We start from the raw sequence: 26712 nt of genomic DNA, 5'->3' as shown, positions 1-26712 counted from the left end.
TTCTGATGCATTGAGGTATTTCATTGTGAGATGTCTTCCATCAGCACTTGCTCAAGAGTTCATGGAAAACTATTGGATTTTCTCCTCCACATGGCCCTTTGGACCCAAGCCATTATCTCTACCACTAAACATTGGCGTTGTGGATTCCTGTGCTTTCCCCAGATCTCATTAATACTCCCCATACCGTCACCGCAATTCCATCAGGGCCTCTGGGACTAGTGAAAGGAGCACCTGTGTGATCTCAGCTGCCCTTGGGATGGAGCTCTTACATATTCCTGATCTGTGAAACAGCTTTTACTCTGGCTTCCATCACCAATAGTGAATGGGTGTTTCAGGAAAGTGCCACAAGTTAATAGATTCTGCCTAAGTTGTGTTTTCATGGTTGAACCAATGGCATATGTAGTGCTCTAGAGAATGCTAGTTGTGCAAAGATTTAAACGGCCTCGTATATCTGAAGGAGTATCTCCATCCCCATCGTTCTACCCAGACACTGAGGTCCAGCGCTGAGGACCTTCTGGCGGTTCCCTCACTGCGAGAAACCAGGTTACAGGGAACCAGGCAGAGGGCCTTCTCGGTAGTGGCGCCCGCCCTGTGGAACGCCCTCCCACCAGATGTCAAAGAGAACAACAACTACCAGACTTTTAGACAACATCTGAAGGCAGCCCTGTTTAGGGAAGCTTTTAATGTTTGATGCATTACTGTATTTTAATATTGTGTTGGAAGCCGCACATAGTGGCTGGGGAAACCCAGCCAGATGGGCCGGGGTATAAATATTAAATTATTATTATTGTTATTGTTATTATGCCATTTAGATCCTCTGTGCGAATGCATTATGGAGGCCACTCGCTCTTCAGCAACCTGTGTATCTTTGCTGTTGGCTGGTTTGGGTGGCATGAGTACAAAGAAGAAGGCTTATACCTTTAACCATGAGTACAAGCAAAAGGTTTATACCAGATCCAAGAGTTAGGAATGTGCGGGGCAGCAAGGGCAATAGTGCATATATTTCGTATGTAAGTTGTCTTATTTTGTACAGCATAAAAAGTTGGTTGTTTGACTGGCTTTCTGCTCTGTGGAAAAGTTTGAAAATTATAATAAAGGTGGTTAACTGATATTTTGCCAATGTGATCCCAACCCCAGAAAGCTAATAACTGGTTATAGGAATGCCACAGAGACTTGATCTCAGCCACTGCATGTTAGTGGTGCTTGCCTTGGCAGAACTACTCCTGGGGATGGCTTTCAGTGGGTAAGCTGGTGCAAAGGACTGGATTTTCCTCAGTAAGCTGATGGCTGAGTTGAAGGGCTCCTATTGTGCTTAATATAAAAATGTCTGCGGCAGAGTATGTTTGGGAGCACACCAGTGAAAACATAACTTTTTCCTCTCCACCTAGATATGGGTTCATAGTGCTCACAATGCCAGTGGCTACTTCACTATCTATGGTGATGAATCCTTGCAGTCCGATCACTTTAACTCAAGACTTAGTTTTGGAGACACTCAAACTATCTGGGCACGGACTGGCTACTTGGGATTTCTGAGAAGAACAGAGCTCACAGATGCAAATGGTGGTAAGTTCTCGCACTGCCTTTTATAAATCTGTATGGTATCGAGTGCTTTCAGATCAGGAGTTGTCAACCGATTTGGGGCCATGAGCATATTTGTAAAGGTGGTGTTGATGCGGCTGTCTTTGCCTCGCACAGGTGATTTAACGCTTCATATAAATGATTTCTCCCCCCTCTCTCTCTTGAACCAGAGCGACATGATGCACTTTATGTGGTAGGTGCACTAGATGAAGCCATGGAACTGCGAGGAATGAGGTATCACCCCATAGATATTGAGACGTCTGTAATTAGAGCACACAAGAGCATTACAGAATGGTAAGTACATTGTCGTTTTGTCCAATGGTAGGGCCGGACCTGGCATGTTCGGTAGCAGGAAGAAGAGGGAAATCCCTGATCTGCATGTTTAGGATTTATGAGAAGAATCTTGATATAGTTTGGTGGCTGTGCTTTGTAAGTAAGAGGAAAAGCTTAAAATATATATACAGTGGCTCTTAAGATCGGGAACCAAATGGCAAACATAATACATTCTGGCTTTGCTATTGCAAAAAAAAACAGAGAGGGTTTGGGGCAATTAATCGGGTTTATTATGGCCTCAGCTTTTGTCGGCTAGAGTCCACTTCATCACATACATGAAGTGTTTTCCTCAGATGTCAAGTATATATACACACATAGTTGTAGAGAAACAAACGTAAGCAGTGGGGTCAGAGGTAAATGAAATGCCAGGAATTCTGACTGTGAGAATAATTGCATCAAATGTACATAAAATAAACGCAAAATGACTGTTTGCAAAGCAGTGTTGGTGGTAGTATGTCCTTGCTGCCTGGTGTTGCCTGTTTTATGACCAGCTCTGCTTTCCGAATGGCCGCTGTGCTTATTTTGTATACATTTCAGCTTTAATGTCCAAGGCACAGCAAATATCTTGTTTGCTAGCTCCCTTCCACAGGGCCATTTGCCCACCACAAAAGTTCATCTAAGGCAGCAGTAGCCAATGGGCTGCCCTCCAGATGCTGTTGGACTGTAAGTCCCATCATCCTTCACCATTGGCCATGCTATCTGGGGCTGGTGGGAGTTAGAGTCTAATAATGTTTGGAGAGCACCATGTTGGCTGCCCCCAATCTAAGGCCCTGATCTTGCCCTCATGGTCCACTTTCTGTTTAAATAGTCGGGTTACCAATCTGAGCCTTGGAAAGCACAAATTGCTGAAAGAGGCCAAAGCTAAGGGACATTGCTCCCCCAACCTCCTCCTCCTGCATTTTTCAAGCGTAGGGGGGAAATAATCACCCTCACCACCTCATGATAAAAAGGGGCTCAAGTGCTTTGCCTTCAAAAGCCCCCCAAGGGCACCCTTGCACCCAACCACATTGGCAGTCCAAGGATTAAAGGAATTGTTGTGCATTGGCAGTGGAATGATACGCTTTAGGGTGATGTGATTTTCCTACTTGCATTTCAGTGCGGTGTTTACCTGGACAAACTTGTTGGTCGTTGTTGTTGAGCTGGATGGATCCGAGCAAGAAGCCTTAGACCTGGTTCCTTTGGTCACCAATGTGGTCCTGGAGGAGCATTACCTGATTGTAGGGGTGGTGGTTGTGGTGGACGTTGGTGTAATTCCTATCAACTCCCGTGGAGAGAAACAGCGTATGCACCTACGAGATGGATTTTTGGCGGACCAACTAGATCCCATCTATGTGGCCTACAACATGTAGTCTGGTATCTATTAAGGCTTCCGTGGACTGTATACTCTAGATGTATAAACAAATTTTTTTGGACGTCCACTAAACGATGTGCTGACAAGAAAACGACCCCACTCTTCAGAACGGAACTGTTTCTATTAGGACTTTTTGACGCGCTCGTTATTGGCAGGACATAAAATGTGAAACGTGTTTCTTTTACCACTACATTTTAGCACAGAAGGACTTTGGGGTACTGCCTTCAGTTTGTTGGAAAGCCCATTATTAGACTTTTTAAAAAAGATTATTTTTTGCTTATTGGGATGATACTGCTTTCTGAGTAATATGGCTTTGTATTTTATGTTATACTGAAGTAGCTAATTTTTCTCTTTTTTTAAAATCTGCCCTTCAAGTGGATATTTTTAAACAGCTCATATTATGACTGAATTGTTTTGGTTTGCTTGTTTTTAAATGTCCATAAAAATCTTTTCCAATATGAATCCATTACTAATTTTAAGCCATTTTCTATCCCATTGTCTTAGGAAACTACATTGTGGTACGAGGAAAATACCCAAAACAGCACCTTCTCAAATTAAGAGTTTTAACAGCTTTCTCTTCTGGAAATGCTGAAAAGGCAAAGGCAAAAAGAGCCTTTGATTATTAGTGTTAGAATGAACAGAAATTTATAAATAAGGTGTATTTCGGCAATGAGCTTGCAGATATCTTTGTACTAAACTAAAAAGATAAAATAAGTTAACTACTTCTGTAATTATGTACAAAACCTTTAATTTATTTTGATCTCTTTAGAAGTATAAAAGAGAAACATTCAAGAATATTAAGCTCTTGTAATGTTTGCTAATATAAAAAACAAAGGAGTTGTATTATCTTGAGTGGATAGTATCACATCAAATATATATATATGAAATATAAATTCACTAATGACAAAAAAAAGATTTTAAAGTTTTAAAAGGATGCAGTACTCATCACTTGCATGGTGTCTCTTTTCCCACTGTAGATAATCTAACATTATTCACAAACTTCGAGGAAAAACCGGTCCTGGATTGCTAAGTATCCCTGTCTAAAAGAATCTCCCAGATACCAGCAAGCGAAACCATTTTGCTACCTTTAAAGGCAGTGAGTTAAACGTTGAAGGTCGCAATCCTCTGCCGCGTCTGCACAGAGGGCAGGGCATAGAGTGGCTCCCGTAGCTGTGCTGGAATAAATTCCTGCACCTTGCCCTCTCTTCCAAGCCTGCTTCTCCGGAAGGCCACTGAATTGCAACTCTGCTGCCCTAGGCCCCTAATGTGCCTCCAGCACTCTGCCACTCACCCATCCGTAGTCCTTGGCTCTTCTCCAGCCCCCTGTGTGCTCTAGGAGCCTGGAGAAGAGGAGGAGCAGCAGCAGTGCTGGAGAGGCAGGAAGTGGGGAAGTGCCTCGGCTTCAGCCTAGGAAGCCTTGGAAGAGTCCAGCCGGCACGGTGGTGGAGACCAAGAATGGGTTCCCGCGAGAGCCATTCCGACTCCTGCTCTTTGTGCATGCAACGCGGTAGGATTTGCTGGCGGCCAAAGACTCTTCAACAGTGCACTACAAAGGATTCTCTTATTTGCCGCGGAGGTGACAAATATTTGTGCAGGCACGTATGTCCATACACTTCTTAGACGTTAGAAAAGGCAGGTTTGAAGAATATCACTGTTTTTCTTAGCTGCATAACATTGTTGCACAATTTTGGTCATTGTCCTTTTTTTAAGTTTGTGGGGGTTTTGTTAATTTTTTTTTGGTAAGGACGATTTTCTTGTGTTGTTTTTTTTTGGTGGTCGTTTTGCACAAGAATTACGCTTTTGTTCATCTGTTTGCCTTCCTGCTGCCCTCTGTCTAGGTTGGGCGAGGGGACGGTGGCGATCCATCCACTTCACACTTTGTAGAAAGCTGTTGTTTTTCAGTAGTCTTTCTCTTAATAACGCGTTTGTTATTGGAGAGTAGCTTAAAAGCCGCTCTAAACTATTTGGCACAACCTGGTGCATCTGCTAACATGTCCTTATGCCAAACAGAGGAACTGATACTGGTGTTGCAAGTAATCCCATCTCTCAGTTCCAAAGGGAATCTGCCAATTGGGGAAGAACAGGAACGCATGGATCACAGCTGCCTTTTATTTTCTTTCTAATTTCACTGTCTTCGGATAAATGGAATTGTTGATCTCTTTATTATTTAATTGTTTTCCTCCCCCCATTTTTTTGTTTGTTTCTTTGTTTGTTTTGAAGTGCATATTTTGGTTTGTTCCAGTGTAACCTGGCTGACCTGTGTCTGATTTTTAAGGGTGAACATTAAACAGCAGCAGTCCAAGAATGCTTTTTAAATGGTTTGAAATAATGTTAACTTGCTGACAGAATATGCATGACTAAGACAGAGGCAGGACTGAAGCTACAAGACCTTTATATAACATGTACAAGGGAAATTTTTTTTGGGTCTACCTTTGCAGATTTCATTTGGTTCTGAAGACCCCAAATTCATTTTCCCCCCATTTTTATTTTTGCAGGGGTGGGAAGGTCCTTAAAGATGAGGGATGGTTTTTAGTCTGCATGCAGAATACAGAGCATCTCACCATGGCAAAACTTTTTTTTTTTTTTTTTTGGGGTGTGTGTTAATTTTCAGTTGCCCCCTTTTTTCAGATTTTCTTTGCCCTGTGAATATTTCTACCCATGCTCCGAAGACCAACCCTGAAGCATTCTGTCAAAGTGTGGGGTTTTTCTGTCCCCTAAAATAATATATATTTTTTTCTGTTTGAAATGTCAAGTTGCTGTAAGGTTCAGACAAGCCGTTGACTGATTATGAGCATAATTACAGTGTATGAACTAACTTGTGATGATGTCCTTGCTATTGCTGATCTCAGTGCTGCAAAACACAAATTTAGCTGTCATTTTATTAAAGCATCACTTTTAACCTTCACCAAGTCAACTTTCCACTCCTGGGGAAGGGGACAAAGGACTGCAATGCAGTCGTACGACACAGTTAATAACTGATCTCTTCTGCAACCTGCCATCTGTGGTTGTCTAAATTCTCAAACTTAGGACAGTAAATGACGATGAACTGAATTCCTAGTTTTGTCGTGCAAGATAAGGGGAAAGAAACACACGTACCATCAGATTCAGCAATAAAGAAGGATTGTTCTGTATTAGAAACTGTACTGTAGATAAACCATTCATGAGAATGTATAAAATGTTTGTCTTGTGACCTTGTGCTTTTGAAGTCAGACAAAAACCATGTAATCAACCTGATGCACATGCACACTAAAATAAAAAAGAAAGAAAGAAAGAAAGAGGGTCCACAATGAACATTTAAACACGAAAACTAATCAAACAGGAGCAGATTCCTCATGGTGCTTGTTTATTATATATATTTAATCCTGCTTGACACTTTACCCAAGGGAAGACTCTCCCTTTTATCAGTTGAATGTTAGCAGCGTTATTTCATAGAGTGTGGTGACTGGTTAGAGAAATTCATGTAACTCAGCCAATCACAGTTTCAAACGAAAATTTTTATGTGCAAACAAAACAGCAACCTTCTTGTATGTTAAACCACCAGTACGCTTTGTACATCTGTGATAACGCCTGTTTTATATTCAAATGAACAAATAAAAGCTTTTATTTTTGTTGCTCTGAAAATATCAGGTTTATATATATATATAAAAAAGGGGGGAAATAAGCTAAGGTTTTTAAAGGAGATTTTCCCACTTAACACTTTGATGAAAGAAAATGTGTTTTTTTAAAAAAATTTGTTGAGTTGACTTGGGATCATGGCATATGTCACAGAATAGAAAATATTCAGGCGCTCTTATAACTGTGTTGAAGCAGTTTGTCCCTCTCTTTGGCATCTCCAATTCTGACCTTCCTGCAGTGATCAAGGAGGTATAACACAAAGCCTCTTCTCGATCCAGGACTGTGTTAATGCGTAGAACAGATGTAAACGCTCAGAATCTGGTTTCAGACACGTTCCCATTCAACACAGGGGTTAAATGAACATGGACATGGGATGTTGGGAATGGGGGCCAGCATGTGCCCCCCCCAGCTCCCCATACCAATTGTTTCAACCAGAGAGGAGAAGCAAGGAAAATTGGGGGGTGAGTTGGCTAGCACTCAGAGAGAGAGAAAATTGCCTTCTGTGAAACTTATGTTTTGACTTCTGTGAAACTGGTGTTCCGTTGAGTGTAGAAAACTCTGAGTTTAAAGGAGTCTATTTTGGGCTCAGACCTCACCTCTGACTTGTGCTTGGTTTATTAGGCCTAGTTATTTGTGCCTCAGACTGACCAATTTGCCTCCTGCGCAATGGGTGTTTTGTGACTGGCCGCAGTCACAAAGGCAGCCATTTTGTGAATGGGTGTCTCCCCTCTCGGCAGCCATTTTGTGATGGCGCCCACAAAACTTTCTCAAAATTCCAAATGTGCCTATCAGTTCTAAAGAGAAAGGGATCTTTGCTGAAGAAGCAACATTCCTCAGTGGGGTTATCCATTGCAAATAAAAATCAGTAGTGATGAGTGCTCGTAGTGATGTTGAGGATAACTTGAAAATGATTGTTCTATCATATTTTGGCTGGAATGCAGTAATACTTAATATGTGTTAGTTGGCTGATATGTAATGGAATTTTAAAAATTCTGATAACATGCAATTGTGTCAGGCAGCATTTGCTAGAGAACATACAGTGGTAATACAGTCGACAGCTTACGAAAGACTGCTCAAAAAGAAACGGATGGGACTTCAGAAATTCCAAAGCATATGGTTTTTGAGGTAAGACTATACATTTTTTAATATACACACACATACATCTTCATTTATAATCTCAATTTTTTTTGCAAGAAATGTGTTAGCGCTATTTAATAGGTGTACATATTGAGAGGATCAATAACTGCTGCAGAAATGACAGTGACAGAAATATCCAAGAAGAAGAAAATATGGCAGCACGATAAATGGTCCCAAGGAAATGTTAAATTCTTCTGAATTAAAAAGTTTGTATAACTTTCATGCTACAGTTCACCCAAGCAGATCCTCACCTGTTCTACATGAACAAATGTCTGATGAGGGCTGCAGGGGTGACCAGTTGAAAAAAAGCGTATGGGGATCCTGTATCTTTAATAGTTGAGAACAAGAGGGAATTTCATTGGGTGTAGCTTGGCATACAGGTGCAGCTTAGCTTCTTCACAAATATTAAAGTTACCTCTTCTTTTTATCTCACCACCCTACATAGGCAATAATCTGAATTTCATTAAATCATGGCCCTGGCCCAGCTTTAATTAGGCATAATTTAGTTAGCGCTATTTAATAGGTGTACAAGAATATAGATAGGGATGTGCACCTTAAATGCACATTAGAATGTGCATCCAATCCAAAGCGATGTGATTGACTGTGATGTCGTTTAGATGCACATCCAATTCAAACCACTCAGAATGAATCCGGGAGGTAAAAGCCAGGGCAGATGTTACATTAAAAGGGATCTTCCGTTTGTTTGTTTATTTATTTGCATTTGCAATGGAATGTCTGCAGTGGGTAAATGGGGAAGAACATTATATTTCTCCCAGAAAAAAGAGTACTTGAAGGGGGGGAGGTGCTCTCAGGGCTTAGCTGGAAGCAACAGGTGTCTGGACTACCTAAGGGTAGGGCCGGCCCACCCATGAGACAACTGCCTCGGGTGGCGGCATCCAACGGGGCAGGATCTGCCTTCTCCTCGGCAGCCCACCATGCTGTCCCTACAGTGGCCTGTCAGCAAATAGGAAGGGCAGCTAGTCTCTTCCCACCCTAGCGGGTAAATTGTGGGGGATGCCTTGGTGGGGTGTCCACTTGACTAGTGTGATTCAGAACAGGTCCCTTTCCTTCCGCCTGCCAAAGCCTTTGATTCCCATTTCACCCATCAGGTAAAGGTTGATTTGATTCCCCATCTCCTCGTTTCTTCCATCTTCCCAGGTGGGGAGCAATTTTGTGGTTCATTTTGTGGTTCCAAAATGTCTTGGGCTGGCCCTGGCTATGGGTGTATGTTTTCCTAGCTGGACCGAGCTATATTGTGCTTTAAATATGAGCGGAGGCGTTGTACATGACATATGTATCTGGGATTTGACAAAGGACATGACATATGTATCTGGGATTTGTATAGCGTACGACCTCCATTTCCCCATTATTGAAAGGGCACCTCTATGCAGCTTACCCCTGACCCAAGCAATACGCAACTCTGGTGTGGAGTCTCTTCACCAAGTTGGTACAGACCATACAACAGCTGTTGCTGCCTGTATGTGGTGCTCCTACCTCAAGCCTTGTTTTTGAGGGACACATAAATCAGAATTGGCCCTGAACAGAGAGAATAGTTTCATTTAAGCCAAGGACCACGTGATGGTCAGCTTAGCAAACACGAGATTGCCCTCCAGTGGTCGCAAGCATCCACTGCATCCTTCATCCGCACCTGTAAGATCGGTGACCAGATACAGTTTTGTGAATAAGGTGCAGCACGATGAACTTAAGGCTGCTATGAACTGCAATAAAGAAATACAGGAAAGAGGGACACCCCAGTCATGGGAGAAGCTTTTTAGATATGCTGACAAATGCAAGGATTTCTTTTGCACGTGGTATATTAGTTGTGATCTTGCAGACACTGGGTGGCTGGCTTCTTAAAATGTGGTGTTGTGAATGTCTGAACCAAGAAGTTGGGGGTTCAACGTGCTAATAAAGTGCTAAGGAACATTTTGTGAGACTAGTAATGGCAAAGCAAGCATGTAAACTGCGATATAGGAAAAAGAAAAAATCTTTAAAACTCCATAAATCACAAATAATTAAAGTGAAATGCTAGAAGATGCTAGTACAGGGCAAGGGTTGGATAGATCAGCTTGTGTCAAGTCTCCATGTGTTACTTCATAATCTCATAATCCACTTCTGTGCTAATCTGCAATTTTAAAAAAATTAGTTAAATATGTACTGAATTGAAAAACAAATACTGAAATACATACTTTATCTCATTGTACATGCTTCTAAATATATTTTATCCAGCGGGCGTGTTTAGGGAGAAGTATAGACAGCCACTGAAGAATCAGTAAGATGATATAACGTATTAGCTCATTAATCTGTTTTCTTAAATTTGAAAGAGCTTTATTCCAAAATGCTTCTAGGAAAAAAAGAAGAAAGCTAATGGTTGAAAGATGAATGTGGTTCTCCAAAAGAGTTATGGCATTTCTCCCTCCCAGGCTGTAGCTGCTGCCCTGTGCGGTCACCTTGGGCTCCCTAAACAATTATTGTTTGTCCTGATGATTTAAGAGGAGACCTACTGAGCAAAACCCTTTACAGCCAGCTCTTTATGTAGTTTGACAACGAAGCCTCCTTTTGAAATGAGCACGGGGGATTTCGACTCGCCTTGTGACTCCCTTTCAAAGGGCCCTTTCTTGCTCTTCTCTTGCTTGGCCATCAAAGGTTGCGAAGGGAAAAGGGGGTCTGTTGGTGCCCTCAGGCACCAAAGCCAGACAAGAAGACACAGATTATGGAAGCGAGCATGCCCCATCTTGGTGCCTGTAGCTCAGCAGGGCACACATGTTGTACGTGCTGGAGGTTTTGGTCCAATTCACTCCTTCTCATTCACTGAGGCTTTTATCCAGACAGGCTGAGACATGACTATCTCTGGAAGCTCAAAATCCCAGAGAGAGAGAGAGACAATATCAAGGGGACTTGTGGGCAACCTGTAGCCCGCTGACTTATTTTTTGCAGCCCCTGCCCAGTTCCCTGAAGCTTTCCTCCCTTCATTCCCATTAGTTTCCTCATTTTCACTGGCTAAAAGTAAAACTGCCTGCTCATATTTTTCCTCACTAGAGTGAGATGGGTTCTGTTTAAATGAGAATAGTTTTTTGCATGTATCCATATAAATTGCCACATGCAAATATTATGCAAATTGGCACGCACTATATTGTTACTGCTGCTGTTGCATTTCCTCTTTCGTGGCCACCCTAGTATAGCCCAAAGTGGTACAGTGCATTTTGCCACTGCATGACTCGTCCATGAATGGATGGGCTCTTGGCCCAAGAGAGACCTGGAAAACTACAATATGGGGTTTTCTCATTACAGCGGCCACTGTAAGGGAGAAAAGCATAGCCACAAAGGACACTGGTTTTTATAACACTAATACATGCATATAGATGCAACTTTAGAAATTATTACTAAGCTAAGTAGAAACACACTATGCTACACATCAAGTGGAAGACTGCAGCCAGGTGACCTCTGTGCTGTCCAGGGGCTAAGGCAGGGGTCAGCAAACTTTTTCAGCAGGGGGCCGGTCCACTGTCCCTCGGACCTTGTGGGGGGCCAGACTATATTGGGAGGGGGAATGAACCAATTCCTATGCCCCACAAATAACCCAGAGATGCATTTTAACTAAAAGCACACGTTCTACTCATGTAAAAACACCGGGCAGGCCCCACAAAGAACCCAGAGATGCACTTTAAATAAAAGGGCACATTCTACTCATGTAAAACATGCCAATTCCTGGACCATCCACGGGCCGGATTGAGAAGGTGATTGGGCTGGATCCGGGCCTTGGTTTGCCTACCCATGGGCTAAGGTTTAATGGGCACTTTCAAGGGCCCTGATCTCCCTTGCTACTTATTCTTTTTATCTTTAAACTGGACCAAATAGCGATTCCACTGGGCGGTCAGGGTCCTCTGCAGGACACATGGGCACAACCTATTTAAAAGGCAATAAGCTCCCAACCAAAGACAGTAATAACTGACTGAGCCAGGATACCACCTTGCCCTGCCAGAGTCTAGCAAGGGAGAACAGTAGGCATTAGATGCTGTACAAGGGTGGGGGAGATACTTGATTCAGCTTTTATTTATGCACAACCTACCTACCCTGTACTCTCCAGAATAATACACAAACTGAAACGCAAATTATCCAAATCTTGCAACGCAGTTTTTCCAGTCAGGTAACGTGCACATAAATGCATATACGACAGGAAAACGAGCATAAAATGTATATATGGGTAAAACAACTTACAAAAATGTGTAACCGTCTATATAAAGGGGAAATAGTGCTTTGCAAAAATGTGTTGATTAAGAGAAATCCACACCAATATGATGCTGAACTTTCATGGAGGCTTCCTTTTTTAAAAACAAACAAACCACAAACTAATGTGGAAATATGGAACTTAAAGTGGGGAAATCAGAAACTGAGAGTAACCGAAATTGACAAATTCACCTATTCTTAATGCTGCCTTAACCGATCTAATCCCTTCTCCAGTCAAGTCTGTCGCTCCTCCAGGGCCACCTGTGGGTTAAGTATATCCAAAAAGGCCTGCAGCACCAGAAGGAAAGTCTATATAGGCCAACAATCTGTTTTTCCATAGGCACCAGCGTTTCCTAGTTGCATCTGCACAGCAGCTGTTATTTGGAGGTACACTGACTTGGAGGTTTTGCTTAGCAGCGGCTTCTCTGATGCTCTGTGAATTAGTCAATTTTTTTAGCCATGTATGCTAGATTGATGGGTGGGGTTAGGGCCCCTGTGCATTTTTTAAGGGGCATTTCTCACCCCAAACGGGTTGAGTGGAACTAAGAGGGGGGGAAACCTTGCAGTTTGCTTCTGTTTAAAAGGGAGGGGGGGATAGAAACTGATTTCCATGATAGTTCTGATTGAAAATTAATGTGATGATAGGCAGATGAAGCTAATGTCTGGAAAATGTGGCGCTATCGCCGTACTAAGCAACAGCTAACAGCAAGTGTGGAGTCCACACAATGGATAATGACTGGGCGACGGGATGAAATTGTTGTCTGTTGCTACAGTAAAAGGGGTTGAGCAACCCTAGAGTTGGAATTATTGTTAGGACGGAGATTCCCTAGTGGAGTAATTGCCACTTCCTAAGCTCCCTTGACTTGCGTGGGCCTCTTTGCACGTGAGGTTCCAGGCTTGTTCCCATTCTGGTGGGGGAGCTAGATTTTCCAATTTTCCTTTTCCTCATTCAGCCTCCTCCTCCTCCTCTTCCTCCTAAATCTCCCCTTGACACTAATACAGGTGTGGGCAAACCTGTAGCTCTGCAGATCTTGTTGGGACTCCCATCAGCCTTGATCTTCATGCCTGATGGCCAGGGATGATGGAAGTTGAAGTTCTGCAACATTTGGAGAGGTGTGCATTAGCCTGCTCTAAATAGCTCCAGGGTTGGTGTGTTTTTCTAGGCTTTCTATGGGCACATCAGGGGAATGAGGGGCAGTGGACTCCCTTTCTTTGGAGGTTTTTAAGTAGATCATCATGTATGGTCTAGTTGAGATTCCTGCATTGCAAGAGATTGGACTAGATGACTCTCAGGGTTCCCTCCAACTCTGCCATCCTATGATTCTAATTAGATTTTTAATTATGGCATTTATATCCCAACTTTCCTCCAAGGATAAGGCAGTGTACATACCCTTCCCCCTTTTTATGTTTATATTCTGAGAGAATTGGTGACTGGGTAAGTTCTCCCAGTGAGCTTTCTGGTCAAGTGGGCATTTAAACCCAAATCTCCCAATTTCTAATTCAGTGTTGCTAGTGTTTCTAATTCATATAAAAACTGCAGGTGGAAAGCATTATCTTGCCTTTTCTTGGATGTTGTCTGCTAGGACGCATGTGCATAACGTCACGTTAAAAAAGAAAATGTGCCTCTTGCTTCAGAACTGCTGTTTAAGCGCAAGGCAAATCAATAGATCCATTGACTAAACCTCACATAATTTACTGAACAGAATTTATTTACCATAGCTTGCTTGCAGTGCTAGTTTTCAAAGGGTGACGTGCGAGAAAGCCAGGCGCCAAAGATGGCAGCCTTGCACTAGAAAATGTAACCATGGGCTTCAATTAGAATGTGCTGGGCTGTAGGGATTGATAGCCTGCTAGAATTTTTCTATGTGTTCCCTTTGGAGCCTTTCTGTTTTCAGTAGTGAGGAGCTGTAGGGCACTGTCAAAAACAAGTCTATAAATATCTATTATTGGATGACAAACGTTAATGCTAATAATTTTAGGCATCTGAACTAAGTGCTCCCCTGCCCCCACATAATGTGAAAGCGAAGGTCAATGATCCTGAAAATAACTGATTACGGATTATGCTGAATTTTAAAAGAAGAAGAATTGGTAGGGTATAACCTTTGTGTTTGCAGACACAGATGCAGTAAATGTTATCATGCTTCTGTTTCATGCCTGATTATCCCCGTGACTGGAACTGCCAATTTCGCTTGTGCTCCTATTATGTGTTGTTGTTGGCTGTTTTTGTGGGAATTCTTCCATACGCCCTGCCAGAAGTCTTGTATTTACTCTGGAAATAACAGGACTGTTCTTTGGAGCAATTATTTCAGAGCAGTTGCTGTCCTACAGTCCTCTCTCCTGCAAGGTTCAATTTATTCACACAGGCTACAAAGGGTTAGGAAACTATCTCCCCCGGATGCTGTGGAAGATGGTCCTCACCCTTGTTGGGTGAGATGGAACAGAAAGTAGATGGTCCATTCACACAAAAAAACTTGCAGTCAAGAAGTGCTATATGAAGAGGCTGCCCCACAGTTACTTTGTGGCTGAGAAGGAACAAGGGTTTTATGATCCCAGTTTCCATTTTTCAAGCCCCTTGGGTGCATCTCTTCCAGTTCTTCCCACCCTAGTCATTGGGAAGTTGAGCATGTTTCAGTTACGCTCTGCAAAAGAGTTCAGTGAGATTGGCGAAGGCTCCTGTGGGTTGTGTTCAAGTGCCAGAACAAGTGCATGGGTCTTATTGTTGCAATCGAAACATTTCTGGAACCTGAGGATGACCCTGTTGTTATTTTTTAAAGCACTTTAATCTGAATATTATTGGATGTGTGAAGTCCATTAAGCTAGGACTGTCTACAATTTGTTTTTCCAAAAATCAAATCACGTTTGTCTTTTTAACCAATCTAGTTGACTGACCCATTTTATCATAAAAATAATAATATTTATCACTGTGCCTCAATATAGGTTTACGTCACGAGCAGTGTGATTTGCGAATGTGTGAACCTTCCAAGTCATCCACGTAAGTTGTTTTCAACTGTTCTTTGTACCATATTGCTATAAACCAGCCCTGGCAATCTTATGGTGAAGGGCAGTTAAGAAATCTAAATTCAATCATCATCACCAAAGTGGCACCTGCTGTATGTTATGGACTACAATTCTCCTCATGATGACTAGGGCTGATGGGGGTTGGAGTCCAACTCTGTAGGGCACCAGGATACCTTTCCTGCACTACAGTGTATGGAGCTGAACTTATTTAATTCAGTAGAGAATCAGGGTGTCTTGCTCTTTGTTGGTGGAGTGTTTGTTCAGAAACCGCCAGGGCCGGCCCACCCATGAGACATGAGGTGAGGTGACCTCTTCGGGTGACAGGATCCACAAGGGCAGCAGATACTGATGCAGATCTTTATTCCTCCCCCTTTGATCCTGATGTAGATCATCACTCACCCCTTCTTCTCTGCCAGGGAGTGTGACACCATTTTGTGGTTTGCCTCAGGTGCCAAAATGTCTTTACTGGCTCTGGAAACCGCATACAGGCAATGTGACAAAACGGCGCCTTCAGTCTAGGGAATTTTTAGGCCACATCTGTGGGACATACTGCTCCAGTCCAAACATTTATTGTTGCTTTAATTTATGCAATTTCCTGCTTAATTGCAGAAGCTGGCTCACGTTAGACCAACAAGTGTGCAAATATATTTAAAAGAATAAACTCATATTTTCCTTCCAACCCTGTAAGAGCATGTTTACACATGGACCCAATATATCTCCACATATACTTGACTGCTGAATCAAGTATCTTTTATATATGAATGATAATAACAACCTCTAAACAGTTTGCATGAAAATAGTATAAAATATTTTGTTATAAATACTTTTTTTATAGCCAACAAACTATAAAAACAAGTAGACATAATTTTCTTGGGTTGTAGTCAACTTTTTACTCAGACTCACTGAAATTACTGCCAGTGATGTAACTTCGCTTCATTAATTCCAGTGAGTCTGCTTAGAGTAAAATTTAGTTGAATGCAAGCCAAGAAAATTATCAAAATATAGATAAAATCGACTTAATTTAAAAACAAAGTAATCATAAATAAGATAACATGTCTGGGTAGGTCTTGCCGAAACAAATAAGTTTTTGGCAGGTGTCAAAAATATTCACAGCAAAGGTATTGGCCTGCCTGTGCACTGCGGTCATCAGTTCACTGCCTGCCCATAATAAGAAGCCCTGCCTGATGTTAACAGATAGATGCCTCACAAACGCAGAACGAAATATTATATGCCACTTGCAAAACAAGTTTTGCACCTTTGCCTGCCTGCCTGCCTGCGCAAATTAGCTGGCATGTGTGTGATCTCTGCACCTTAAGAAAAATAAATATATAAACCCCTATTCATAGCAGATATCAGAGCAGTAGACAACAGTTAAAACTATACAATAAATGCCATAGAGCCACTTCTCCCCACCTGCGCCCTTTTTGGGTGGTAGGGCGACTACTTATGCCCTGTCAAAAAAAGAGGAGCAAAAGTGGACAGGGATTAGCATTGAAAAACTCCATATGCTAATGTTTATGCCTGGATCCATTCCTCCCCCTCCAGAATGAATGCTGTAGTTTCCAATGGAAATGCATGACAGAGTTGGAGGCCGCAGGAGCAAGCAAGCCATCCTTACCCCGCTCTGTGTCTCTGCTTGGTGTGAGACAGTAAAGTGCAGGAAATGACAGTAGCCCCATGGCAGATCTTGTCCGTTCCCCCCCCCCCCCCGGGCCCAGATTGCTTTGCACATTAGCTCACATTTAAGTCATGACTAACTTAGGTCATTCCTAGGTTCTGATGAGAGTGAAATCCCTACGGATGTCTGCTCAGAAGACTCATCCAGTTCAATAGATCTTTCTTCCAGGTAAGTGTGTTATAGGACTGTAGTGTCAATGTGGAGCTATATCCAGAAAACACTGGCATAGGGAAACGATTGAGCATTCTTAGAAGAATGCTGAATACAGTGGTACCTCGGGTTAAGTACTTAATTCGTTCCGGAGGTCCGTTCTTAACCTGAAACTGTTCTTAACCTAAAGCACCACTTTAGCTAATGGGTCCTCCTGCTGCTGCCATGCTGCCAGAGCACGATTTCTGTTCTCATCCTGAAGCAAAGTTCTGAACCTGAAGCACTATTTCTGGGTTAGCAGAGTCTGTAACCTGAAGCGTATGTAACCCGAGGTACCTCTGTATTCTTTTCTTATTGTGTCCCGTTCTCTACTAGCTCACAGTTTTTGCACTGCCAAAGCTATACGGACTTTTAGAAAACGGATCTGATTAGTGGAAAATGTCAAGTGTCTTGTGAATGACTTACGCGCGCACAATGGATTCTTCACGTAGCCCCTTTAATCCTAAACTTCCTCTATTAACACTTAAGGAAAGTTAAAGGTTTTCTCATGTGTTAAAAGAGGGGTGTGTGTATTTTCTACCAACTGCTAAACGTTCTTAGTATACGGATGCCCAGTTCGTTTTTCCTTCTGAGACATCTTTTTTAAAAAGAAGAAGAAAGAATTACTAGCGCAGTTGGAAAGCAGATGTGCCTATATAGGGATCACATATGTGAATTCATTCAGCATAGTTAAAACAGGCAGAGGAATCTATGACTACTGTAAGGAAACCCCAAACACGTTGCAAGGAAATGATCCACTAAGTAGTCAGAAAGAAGAGAACTGAAAGCTGAGGATTCTGCACCACCCAGTGTCGTAGCGTGGGTTGTCAGCACCCGGGGCAAGGCAAGTAATTTGCACCCCGTAACCCATGGATTTGCGCCCCCTAACCCGTGGATTTGCGCCCCTAACCCTAACCCCCAGATGTTGCGCCCGGTGCGGCCGGCCCCCCCTGCACCCCCCACGCTACGCCACTGGCCCATCTAAGGGTATCCAATAGGAACTCACTTCAGCTCCTGCCACTGTGAGGGTCAAAATGGCTTAGTGTGTTCGATTAAGACTGGAAAACACCAGGTTCAAATTCTTTTAGCTATTACATTCTGTGGCTAGTTGCCAACTCATCAAAAACCTACATCACGGGGTGGTTGTGAGGAGGGGGTTGGGCTTCCTCAAGGAAAGGCAGTACAGTCATACCTTGGAAGTCAAACGGAATCCGTTCCGGAGGTCTGTTTGACTTCCAAAACGTTCGGAAACCAAGGCACAGCTTCTGATTGGCTGCAGGAAGCTCCTGCAGCCAATCGGAAGCCCCGTCAGGACATTCGGGTTCCAAAGAACGTTTGCAAACCAGAATGTTTGGGAGCCAAAACATTCGACTTGCAAGGTGTTTGGGGTTCAAGGTACGACTGTATAGAAAATGTTCTAGATATTGTTCCACACTACATGTGAGAGGCCTTTCTTAACGGTGGCCCCACAACTCTGGAACTCTCACTACAGGTAATAAATTTAAAATGACAACAACAACAGGTTGCTGCCTGGGGCAAGGTGCGGGTTGAGCATATTACACCAATCCTGACCCAACTGCATTGGCTACCAATTAGGTTCTGAGCCCAAGTCAAAGTGCTGCTGTTCTGTTTTTTATCTCTTTAACAGGTCTTTGGCTGATTGACAACCAATGCCCTTTTTAAATGTGTTGGGGAGGAGGGAATATTGAGTTATTCTTGTTTTTATTACGTATTCTGTAATTTTATCTTGTGAATGGCTCTGAGACCTGTGGGTATAGAGCAGTATACAATAAATGCTACTACTAATAATAATACAGTGGTACCTCGGGTTACATACGCTTCAGGTTACATACGCTTCAGGTTACAGACTCTGCTAACCCAGAAATAGGGCTTCAGGTTAAGAACTTTGCTTCAGGATGAGAACAGAAATCGTGCTGTGGCAGCAGCAGGAGGCCCCATTAGCTAAAGTGGTGCTTCAGGTTAAGAACAGTTTCAGGTTAAGAATGGACCTCCAGAACAAAGTACTTTAACCTAGGTACCACTGTACTACAACAACTCTTGGTTCTGTAATAAGTTTGCAAAATGACCAGGCTAACCTTGAGCCCTGACTCCACCCACTGTGAAAATGGAATAAGCATGAATGTGCATTAAGGCTGTGCTAACAGTGTGGATTATGGGCGGTGCAATACGTTCCGAGAGGCCAAGCATAGTAACATTAACAGGGAAAACCACAAAGCATTTGTTGCCTTTTCAAATACATTTATTAACCAATGTTAACACATTTAATGACTCTATATATTGCTAGTCAGAGCAGCTTACAAAATGCCAGAATGCAGCATAGAACTGGACAGCCACAATGAGTAAATTACAATGTGCATAGTGGCTAAGCTCAACACTTTAATATAGCTTTATGATTTGCAGGGGGGGAAATATTTTTATTTTAAATCAATATTCCTAAAACAATTATATTCCCCCCCCCTAAAACTTATACAAAAACCAGGCCACAATTTTTTTTGTTCTTTTTCTGATTTTTTTTTTATATAAAAAAGGAAACACAGTTTTCACACTGTAGTAACTTGAAAATGTGCAACCGTGTCAACAGAGACAAAAAGGGAGAGGAAAAAGAAAACCCAAAAAAGAACACGAATCATACTTTCATGCAGCTATCAGTTAAATATTACATATCTTGGAATGATTTTACACCAAAAGAAAAAAAAGAGAGAGGGGGGAAAAAAGAAGAGTTTTCACACAAAAACTTGCTTTTTATAGGGTTGGACCGAAGTTTATTTTGTGTTGGGTTTTTTTCCCCATGGAAAAATCGTAAAATAATCAAAGGGCGCTTCTGAGTTGCACTCAAAATAGTGGTGAAACTTCCTTTATAGTTGCAAAGCAGAGCAATGAAAGCTCATTTTCTTAAAGGATGTGAGGTCACTGAGATAAAGCTGTTACAGGTGCTCACACAAACCTATAGCAACCTTTTCTGAATGCAGAGGCCCTGATACTTATAAGGTGTTCCTGGACCTCCACGATTTCCCCACGATTTCTCTGCATATATGAATGAGGCAGTTTTTGCCTGTAAAAGATCGTACGTACATACTATTTGCATGTGCAAATATCTCTGAATCAGGGGGGAAATACGCCCATCTTACTACCATATCTGATTTCAGTGGTGGTAACAGCAACTTGGAAATTATCTGGTAGTATCTATTCCTGTCACCGCTGTATCTCTTATGATTTTCAGTTGCAGTGAAGATCACAGACGGCTTTGCATGAGCTTAATCTACCTACTGGCCCTGACAATATCCAGAGAAAACTAAGAGAGCTTTTTCTTCCATTTCCATTGTGTTACCGCTTTCAATAAATATCCAAGAGCTAAATAAATATTTACAAATTATTTTTCTACCTTGAAGGGGGGGAAAAAAGAAGAATGCTACGGGTTTAATGGGCATTAGTCGAGTCTAAGACCACCTTTTTGAAAAAAACCCTAAAACGGTGAGAAGCTTTGAAAAAAAGTTGGTTAAATAAACTTTACACCTATTATTAAAAATTGTCTCTGAACATGGATGCAATTTATATATATATATATATGTATATATATGTGTGTGTGTATATATATACCTATACATAAAACAAAACAAAAAGGAAGGAGGGAAATCAGTTTTCAACTATCGATCCATTCCTATTGGTAACGCTTCTTAATCCAGACATTCCGCAAAAGACAAACTTTTTACAAATCACAGCATCTTTTAATACAGGAAAAGTAACATGCATTATTCTTCATTCTAAGTATAGAGATGGCAATAACCAATTATTACAGACATAACTGCTTCTGTGAAACTTAAGTGCTTCCCCCATCCCCCGACTTTAATTAATTTACTGTTGGGTTAGTAATTGTAGATTAACGGGCAGTCAAATAACATTCCATATGGTGGGGAACTGTGCAGAATGGGGGATTGTAAGGGGACAAATTATTAAGCCAGTTTTCTACTTATGCCTCATCCTTTTAGCTCCATATGTGACTAACGATGCAAAATTGGGTGTCTTTCCCCCCAAAATCTTTTCTTTTTTGGCTTCCATTTTACAAGCATTCATGTTGGAAGGAGGATGAAATGTGCAAAAAATTTAAAATTTAAATATTATTTTTCTAAGATCCAGCTCAGCAAAAAGGCTACCCTAGTCCCCTGTGATTTTTTTTTAAGCAATAAGATCAAAGCTAATTTTTTTTTGTTATAAAAGCTATATATTGAAAAAAATAATAATCATAGTGAAACAAAACACAACTGGGGGGAAATCGTTTTAAGAAAAAATATGCAGGACTAGTACCTGCTGTGTCAACCCTGTTCCCAAAATTCAGTCATATACCCACTGGCACAAACCAACAGATAATGCCTTTAAACAGTAAATTAAGCTGAACAAAACCAGCTCGTGTGATTAACAGGTAAATGTTACATCAAGGTAGTATGCTTTTTCTTTCTTTCTAAGCAGTTTTAAATGTCTTACATTCAGATCTCTTTAAAATGTTCCTGTCATTATATTTCTTCGTCTCTACGAAACCTAAAAACTTCGCTTTCATTTTTATTTTTTTTAAATTTGCTGAAAACCCAACAAATTGTCTAGGTTAACAATTACAAAAAAAGAAAAGAAAAAGTAGAAGAAGCAGTGTGCTCCAAGGCTGGGATTCAAATTGCCTTACGGACAAAAGGAAAAGGGGGAAAAAGAAAAAAAAGGAAAAGAGGGGATTTTTGAGAGGAGCGTTAAAACACAAGACTGAAAATTTTAACTGTGCAAAAAGTTCTTTACGAAAAAAGTGTTTTAAAGGCTGGTAGGGGGGAGGAAAAAAAGAGGGGGAAGTAGAAGAGGGGGAACGAATTCTAATCAACAATTCTGACCCCTTGGGAAACAAACTTTAGAAATGAAACGAAACCCAAAAAAAACCTGCTGCGTCAGAGGATAGCACTGCACTGGGGTGACTCCTTCGCAAGGGAGGAAGGGGGCTTTCATCTTTTCCTGCGGCAGGTGCGTTTGTGCTCAGCGTGCCAATGTTCTTGCTGACACTTGATGGAGCAATAGGAAGTGTTCCAGCAGCAGTGATACATGGCCTCCTCTTCACAGTTGTAGCACTGAGGGGGAGAAAGGAAAACAGCAAAAGCAGTCAAGTGAAATTTAGGCGCACAGCTTCTCCTCGGTGCCTATTGCTCATCCTGCAGCTGCCTGTCGGTCCAGGACCTGCCTCCCCCCCCCAAAAAAAATCCCCCAACCCTGATGCTCTTTGGTTTCTGGAAAACGTTGCAAGTTTGAAACCTGCCCACCAGTTCCATCTGGTGGCATTGGGTTCGGATCCAGATTTAGGGCTGACTCACAATGCATCCCTTGGTGACTTGCAAATCAATCAGTGAACTGGCACCTCTGAAAACAGTTCTTTTTTTGTTCAAGGTGGGATGGAGGGTTTGTTCTGTGTTGTTCGCACATGCAAACCACCAAGTAACAGACATGCATGACAATGCTGATGACCTTTGAACGTTCATAGATTGAGGGCAGACCCAAACTAATATTATCTAACATGACAGAGGATGACTTTTAACAGGCATCAGACAGTGCCTTGGATTCTACATTTCATGACTGCTCCCCATCTTAGTATTTTCAATTTAAACATTTTTATCCTGCCTTTCCACCCATACGGTACTCCACGGAGGCAAACAACAAATGACACAATACACCCAAACAATTTTTTAAGGGATCAATGCTAACAAAAGAATAAAAACGGCAAAAAGCAGCCGAACAGCATCAAAAGAAAGCATCCTCCAAAACAAAGAAGCAAGGATAGCAGTAGCCAAACAGGCCAAGCGGCGTCAAGATGCGGAATAGCAGAAGCTTAGACAGGTAGCTGAAAATAGGCAGGGAATGGGGCAAGCCAGGCTCCCATGGAACAAGGGCCAAAGTGCCAGAAAAGCCATGCACCACCTGCCCAGGTTTCAGCTGTAGGTCTAAGCAAGGGGACTGTTTACTATGGAGGAGGGCGCTCTGTGACCCTGCAGGTGTCACTGGGCTCCTACTCCCATCAGCCTCAGGTCCATAGCAGCCATCCTGCTCTGCAACAGAATGATGCTCCAAGAAAGCAGGATAGAGCTGCCTTGGCCTCTGGCGAATGAACTGCTGCAGCTCTGTTTTGGTTGGCCTCTTACTCTTCCCGTCGCTTTTGCTAGCTGCAGATATTCTACCGTTAGGATTTTCTATTTTTTTTTTTTATAATAATTTTTTATTGTTTTTACAAAACAAAAAAAGCAAGGAACAAGGGTATAGGAAAAACAAACAAATCACAAACAAATACATAAAACATGACTTCCCCATACCTCCCCTTCTCTGCATCATTATTTTATAATGTGTCAGCAACCCTTCAGTCAATTTCTCTATATATTCTCATTAAGTTTCCCCCTTTAATTTACGATTTACAGCTGTAGTTCTTTGTTTCTAGCCTCTCGACATCTTAACCATCCGATATTTTACAATAGTTCTTAAGGTATACTTTAAATTTTCTCCAATCTTCCTCCACCGCCTCCTTCCTCTGGTCACGGATTCTGCCGGTCATCTCTGCCAATCCCATATATTCGATCACCTTCGTCTGCCATTCCTCCAGAGTGGGTAGTTCTTGCATCTTCCAATACTTTGCTAAAAGAATTCTTGCTGCCGTGGTTGCATACATAAAGAAAGTCTTATCCTTCTTCGGTACCAATTGGCCCACCATGCCCAGAAGAAAAGCCTCTGGTTTCTTTGAAAACGTCCATTTAAGGACTTTCTTAATTTCATTATAGATCATTTCCCAGTAGGCCTTAATTTTTGGGCAGGTCCACCAAAGGTGATAGAAGGTTCCTTCAGCTTCCTTACATTTCCAACATTTGTTATTGGGCAAATGATAGATCTTAGCAAGCTTGACTGGAGTCATGTACCACCTGTAAATCATTTTCATAATATTTTCTTTCAAAGCAGTACATGCTGTGAATTTCAAACCGGTGGTCCATAACTGTTCCCAGTCAGCAAACATAATGTCATGACCAACATCTTGTGCCCATTTAATCATAGCTGATTTTACCGTTTCATCCTGTACATTCCATTTCAGCAGCAGGTTATACATTCTAGATAAGTTTTTTGTATTGGGTTCTAACAGTTCCGTTTCTAGCTTTGACTTTTCACTCTGGAATCCTACTTTCCTGTCCAGCTTGAACACTTCATTTATTTGGTGGTAATGTAGCCAATCTCTAACTCTATGTTTTAATTTTTCATAGCTCTTTAATTTAAACTTTTCTCCATCCTTTTCTAACATTTCATCATATTTTAACCAATTTGAGTCCATGTTAAGTTTTTTAACTGCTTTTGCTTCCATTGGTGATAACCATCTGGGGGTTTTATTTTCCATTAAATCTTTGTACCTGATCCAGACATTATACAATGCCTTCCGTACCATATGGTTTTTAAAACTCTTATGCACTTTCACCTTGTCATACCACAGATACGCATGCCAGCCGAGGTTATTATCATAACCTTCTAGATCTAAGATGTCTGTGTCCTCAAGAAGTAGCCATTGTTTTAACCAGCAGAAAGCTGCTGCCTCATAGTAGAGCCTCAAGTCCGGCAGGGCAAACCCCCCTCTATCTTTTGCGTCTGTTAAGATCTTAAACTTAATTCTGGGCTTTTTGCCCTGCCAGACAAATTTAGATATATCTTTTTGCCACCTCTTGAAACACTCCATCTTGTCCAGAATTTGTAGAGTCTGAAACAAAAATAACACTCTCGGCAATACATTCATTTTGATAACAGCTATACGGCCTAACAAGGAAAGTTTCAGTCTAGACCATATATCTAGATCCCTTTTGACTTCTGTCCAACATTTCTCATAATTGTCCTTAAATAAATTAGCATTTTTTGATGTTAAGTTTACCCCCAGATATTTAACTTTTTTAACAATTTCCAAACCCGTTACGTTTTGAAATCTATCTTTTTCTTCCGGTGTCAAATTTTTCCCCAACACTTTGGTTTTTTGTCTGTTCAATTTGAATCCTGCCACTTGACCAAATATCTCAATTAGGTCCAACACTCTTTTCGTACTCTCCTCTGGCTGTTGTAATGTTAGAACTAAATCGTCTGCAAATGCCCTTAATTTATAATGTTTCGCTCCGACCTGAATACCTTTAACCAGCGGGTCCATTCTAATCATGTTTAACAAAACCTCCAGGACAGATATAAACAGGAGGGGAGACATAGGGCATCCCTGTCGTGTACCCTTTTCTATTGATATATCGTCCATCACCATACCATTCACGATTAATTTTGCTTTTTGTTCTGCATATATCGCACCTATACCATTTTGAAATCTTTGGCCTACCCCCATTCCCTGGAGATTCTTCATCATAAAACTCCAATTGATATTGTCAAAGGCTTTCTCCGCATCCACAAAGATCAAAACTGCCTTTTTGTTAATGTCCATTTCCAACAGTTCCAGAATGTCTAAAATATTTCTCACATTACTTGACATATATCTCCCTGGGAGAAAGCCTGTTTGGTCCTTATGAATCTCCCCTACTAGCACTCTTTTAAATCTTTTTGCCAGAATGTCTGCAAAAATTTTATAATCCACATTCAACAGTGATATAGGCCTATAGTTTTTTACTTGGCTTTTGCCAGTCTCTGTCTTTGGTATAAGTGAGATGAATGCCTCTTTCCACGATTCGGGAGCCTTTTTCCCCTCCAAAATTTGATTGCAAACTTCTTTCAATGGTTGAATCAACCATTCTTTTAACATTTTGTAATATCCTGCAGTTAAACCATCTAATCTTCCGTGTTGGGTATTGTTGTGTTTTTCCAATTTCTTGCTGCTAAAATTCTGGCTGCCGTTATTCCATACACGAACAATGTTCTTTTCGATTTCCCTATTTCTTTTGGCAAAACGCTTAATAAAATTAGACTGATCCCTGTATTGTATGAATATAAGTTCACAGGGAGGTAAAAAGAAATTATATAAGAAATATGTAACCGTGTAATGGATAGATATGGATAGATGTAATGTAATGGATAGATAAAGTACAGTGAGATTAACTGGAAGTCAGTTTTAAATTTCTTCTCTATATATTTTATAATTGTGTTCAATATGGGGAGTATATATGATAATTATATTAATCTGCTTGTATCATAGTGTGGTGGTTTGTTGGATTATTCTGTTATTTGTTTGTTTGTTTACTTGCATGTACGTCTGTTTTCTCATAAATGTATTTATTTTAAATTAATAAAGACACATTTAAAAAAGAAAAAAATGAACTGCTGCAGCTCACCAAGGCCACCTGTCACCACCTCCCTCCTCCTCACAGAAGAAGGTCTAAGGGCAGAGGGGTTGGGAGGCTTGCTGAGGTCTCAAGGGAGTGCCACTGGTGATGTGTGTAGGGGGCACCAGAGGCTTGGGTGGAATCTGCACTCTGTTGCACCTCCAGCGTTCAGGGACACAAAGGAAAAGCAGGGGAGGGTCGCAAAGGGCTGAAAATGCCAGGCTTTGCAACCCTTCCTGTGTGTCATGATAACTGCGCAAAGCGTGACAGTGCTT

General features: G+C 41.5%; 2 protein-coding genes and 1 long non-coding RNA gene across 35 annotated transcripts in view; 2 read left to right on the top strand and 1 right to left on the bottom strand.

Moving 5' to 3' along the window:
• The window catches only part of DIP2C (disco interacting protein 2 homolog C), a 287798-nt gene extending 280915 nt beyond the window's left edge, over positions 1–6883 (top strand). For all 7 annotated transcript variants that reach the window (XM_083704608.1, XM_083704609.1, XM_083704605.1 and 4 more), the window contains 3 exons: positions 1389–1563; positions 1749–1872; positions 3008–6883. In XM_083704608.1, the coding sequence (XP_083560734.1) occupies positions 1389–1563; positions 1749–1872; positions 3008–3260 (552 nt within the window). In that variant the 3' untranslated portion in view covers positions 3261–6883. The remainder of the gene's footprint in view (positions 1–1388; positions 1564–1748; positions 1873–3007) is intronic.
• Positions 6884–7045: 162 nt separating this feature from the next.
• LOC310828097 lies at positions 7046–17906 on the top strand. 3 transcript variants are annotated; one of them, XR_014556654.1, is made up of 4 exons: positions 7046–7338; positions 7897–8002; positions 15179–15233; positions 17033–17906. It is a non-coding gene; the product is annotated as an uncharacterized lncRNA (long non-coding RNA). The 3 variants fall into 3 exon arrangements; XR_014556655.1 differs by having other exon boundaries at positions 7893–8002; XR_014556656.1 differs by lacking the exon at positions 7046–7338 and having other exon boundaries at positions 7371–8002.
• Positions 17907–19364: 1458 nt separating this feature from the next.
• The window catches only part of ZMYND11 (zinc finger MYND-type containing 11), a 101339-nt gene continuing 93991 nt past the window's right edge, over positions 19365–26712 (bottom strand). For all 25 annotated transcript variants that reach the window (XM_083704898.1, XM_083704897.1, XM_083704891.1 and 22 more), the window contains one exon: positions 19365–22246. In XM_083704898.1, the coding sequence (XP_083561024.1) occupies positions 22124–22246 (123 nt within the window). In that variant the 3' untranslated portion in view covers positions 19365–22123. The remainder of the gene's footprint in view (positions 22247–26712) is intronic.

The sequence above is a fragment of the Podarcis gaigeae genome (genome assembly GCF_964106915.1).
Source record: "Podarcis gaigeae genome assembly, chromosome: 12".
NCBI lineage: Eukaryota > Metazoa > Chordata > Lepidosauria > Squamata > Lacertidae > Podarcis > Podarcis gaigeae.
Note: the sequence above shows the minus strand (reverse complement) of the source record. Positions and strands in the feature narration are given on the sequence as shown.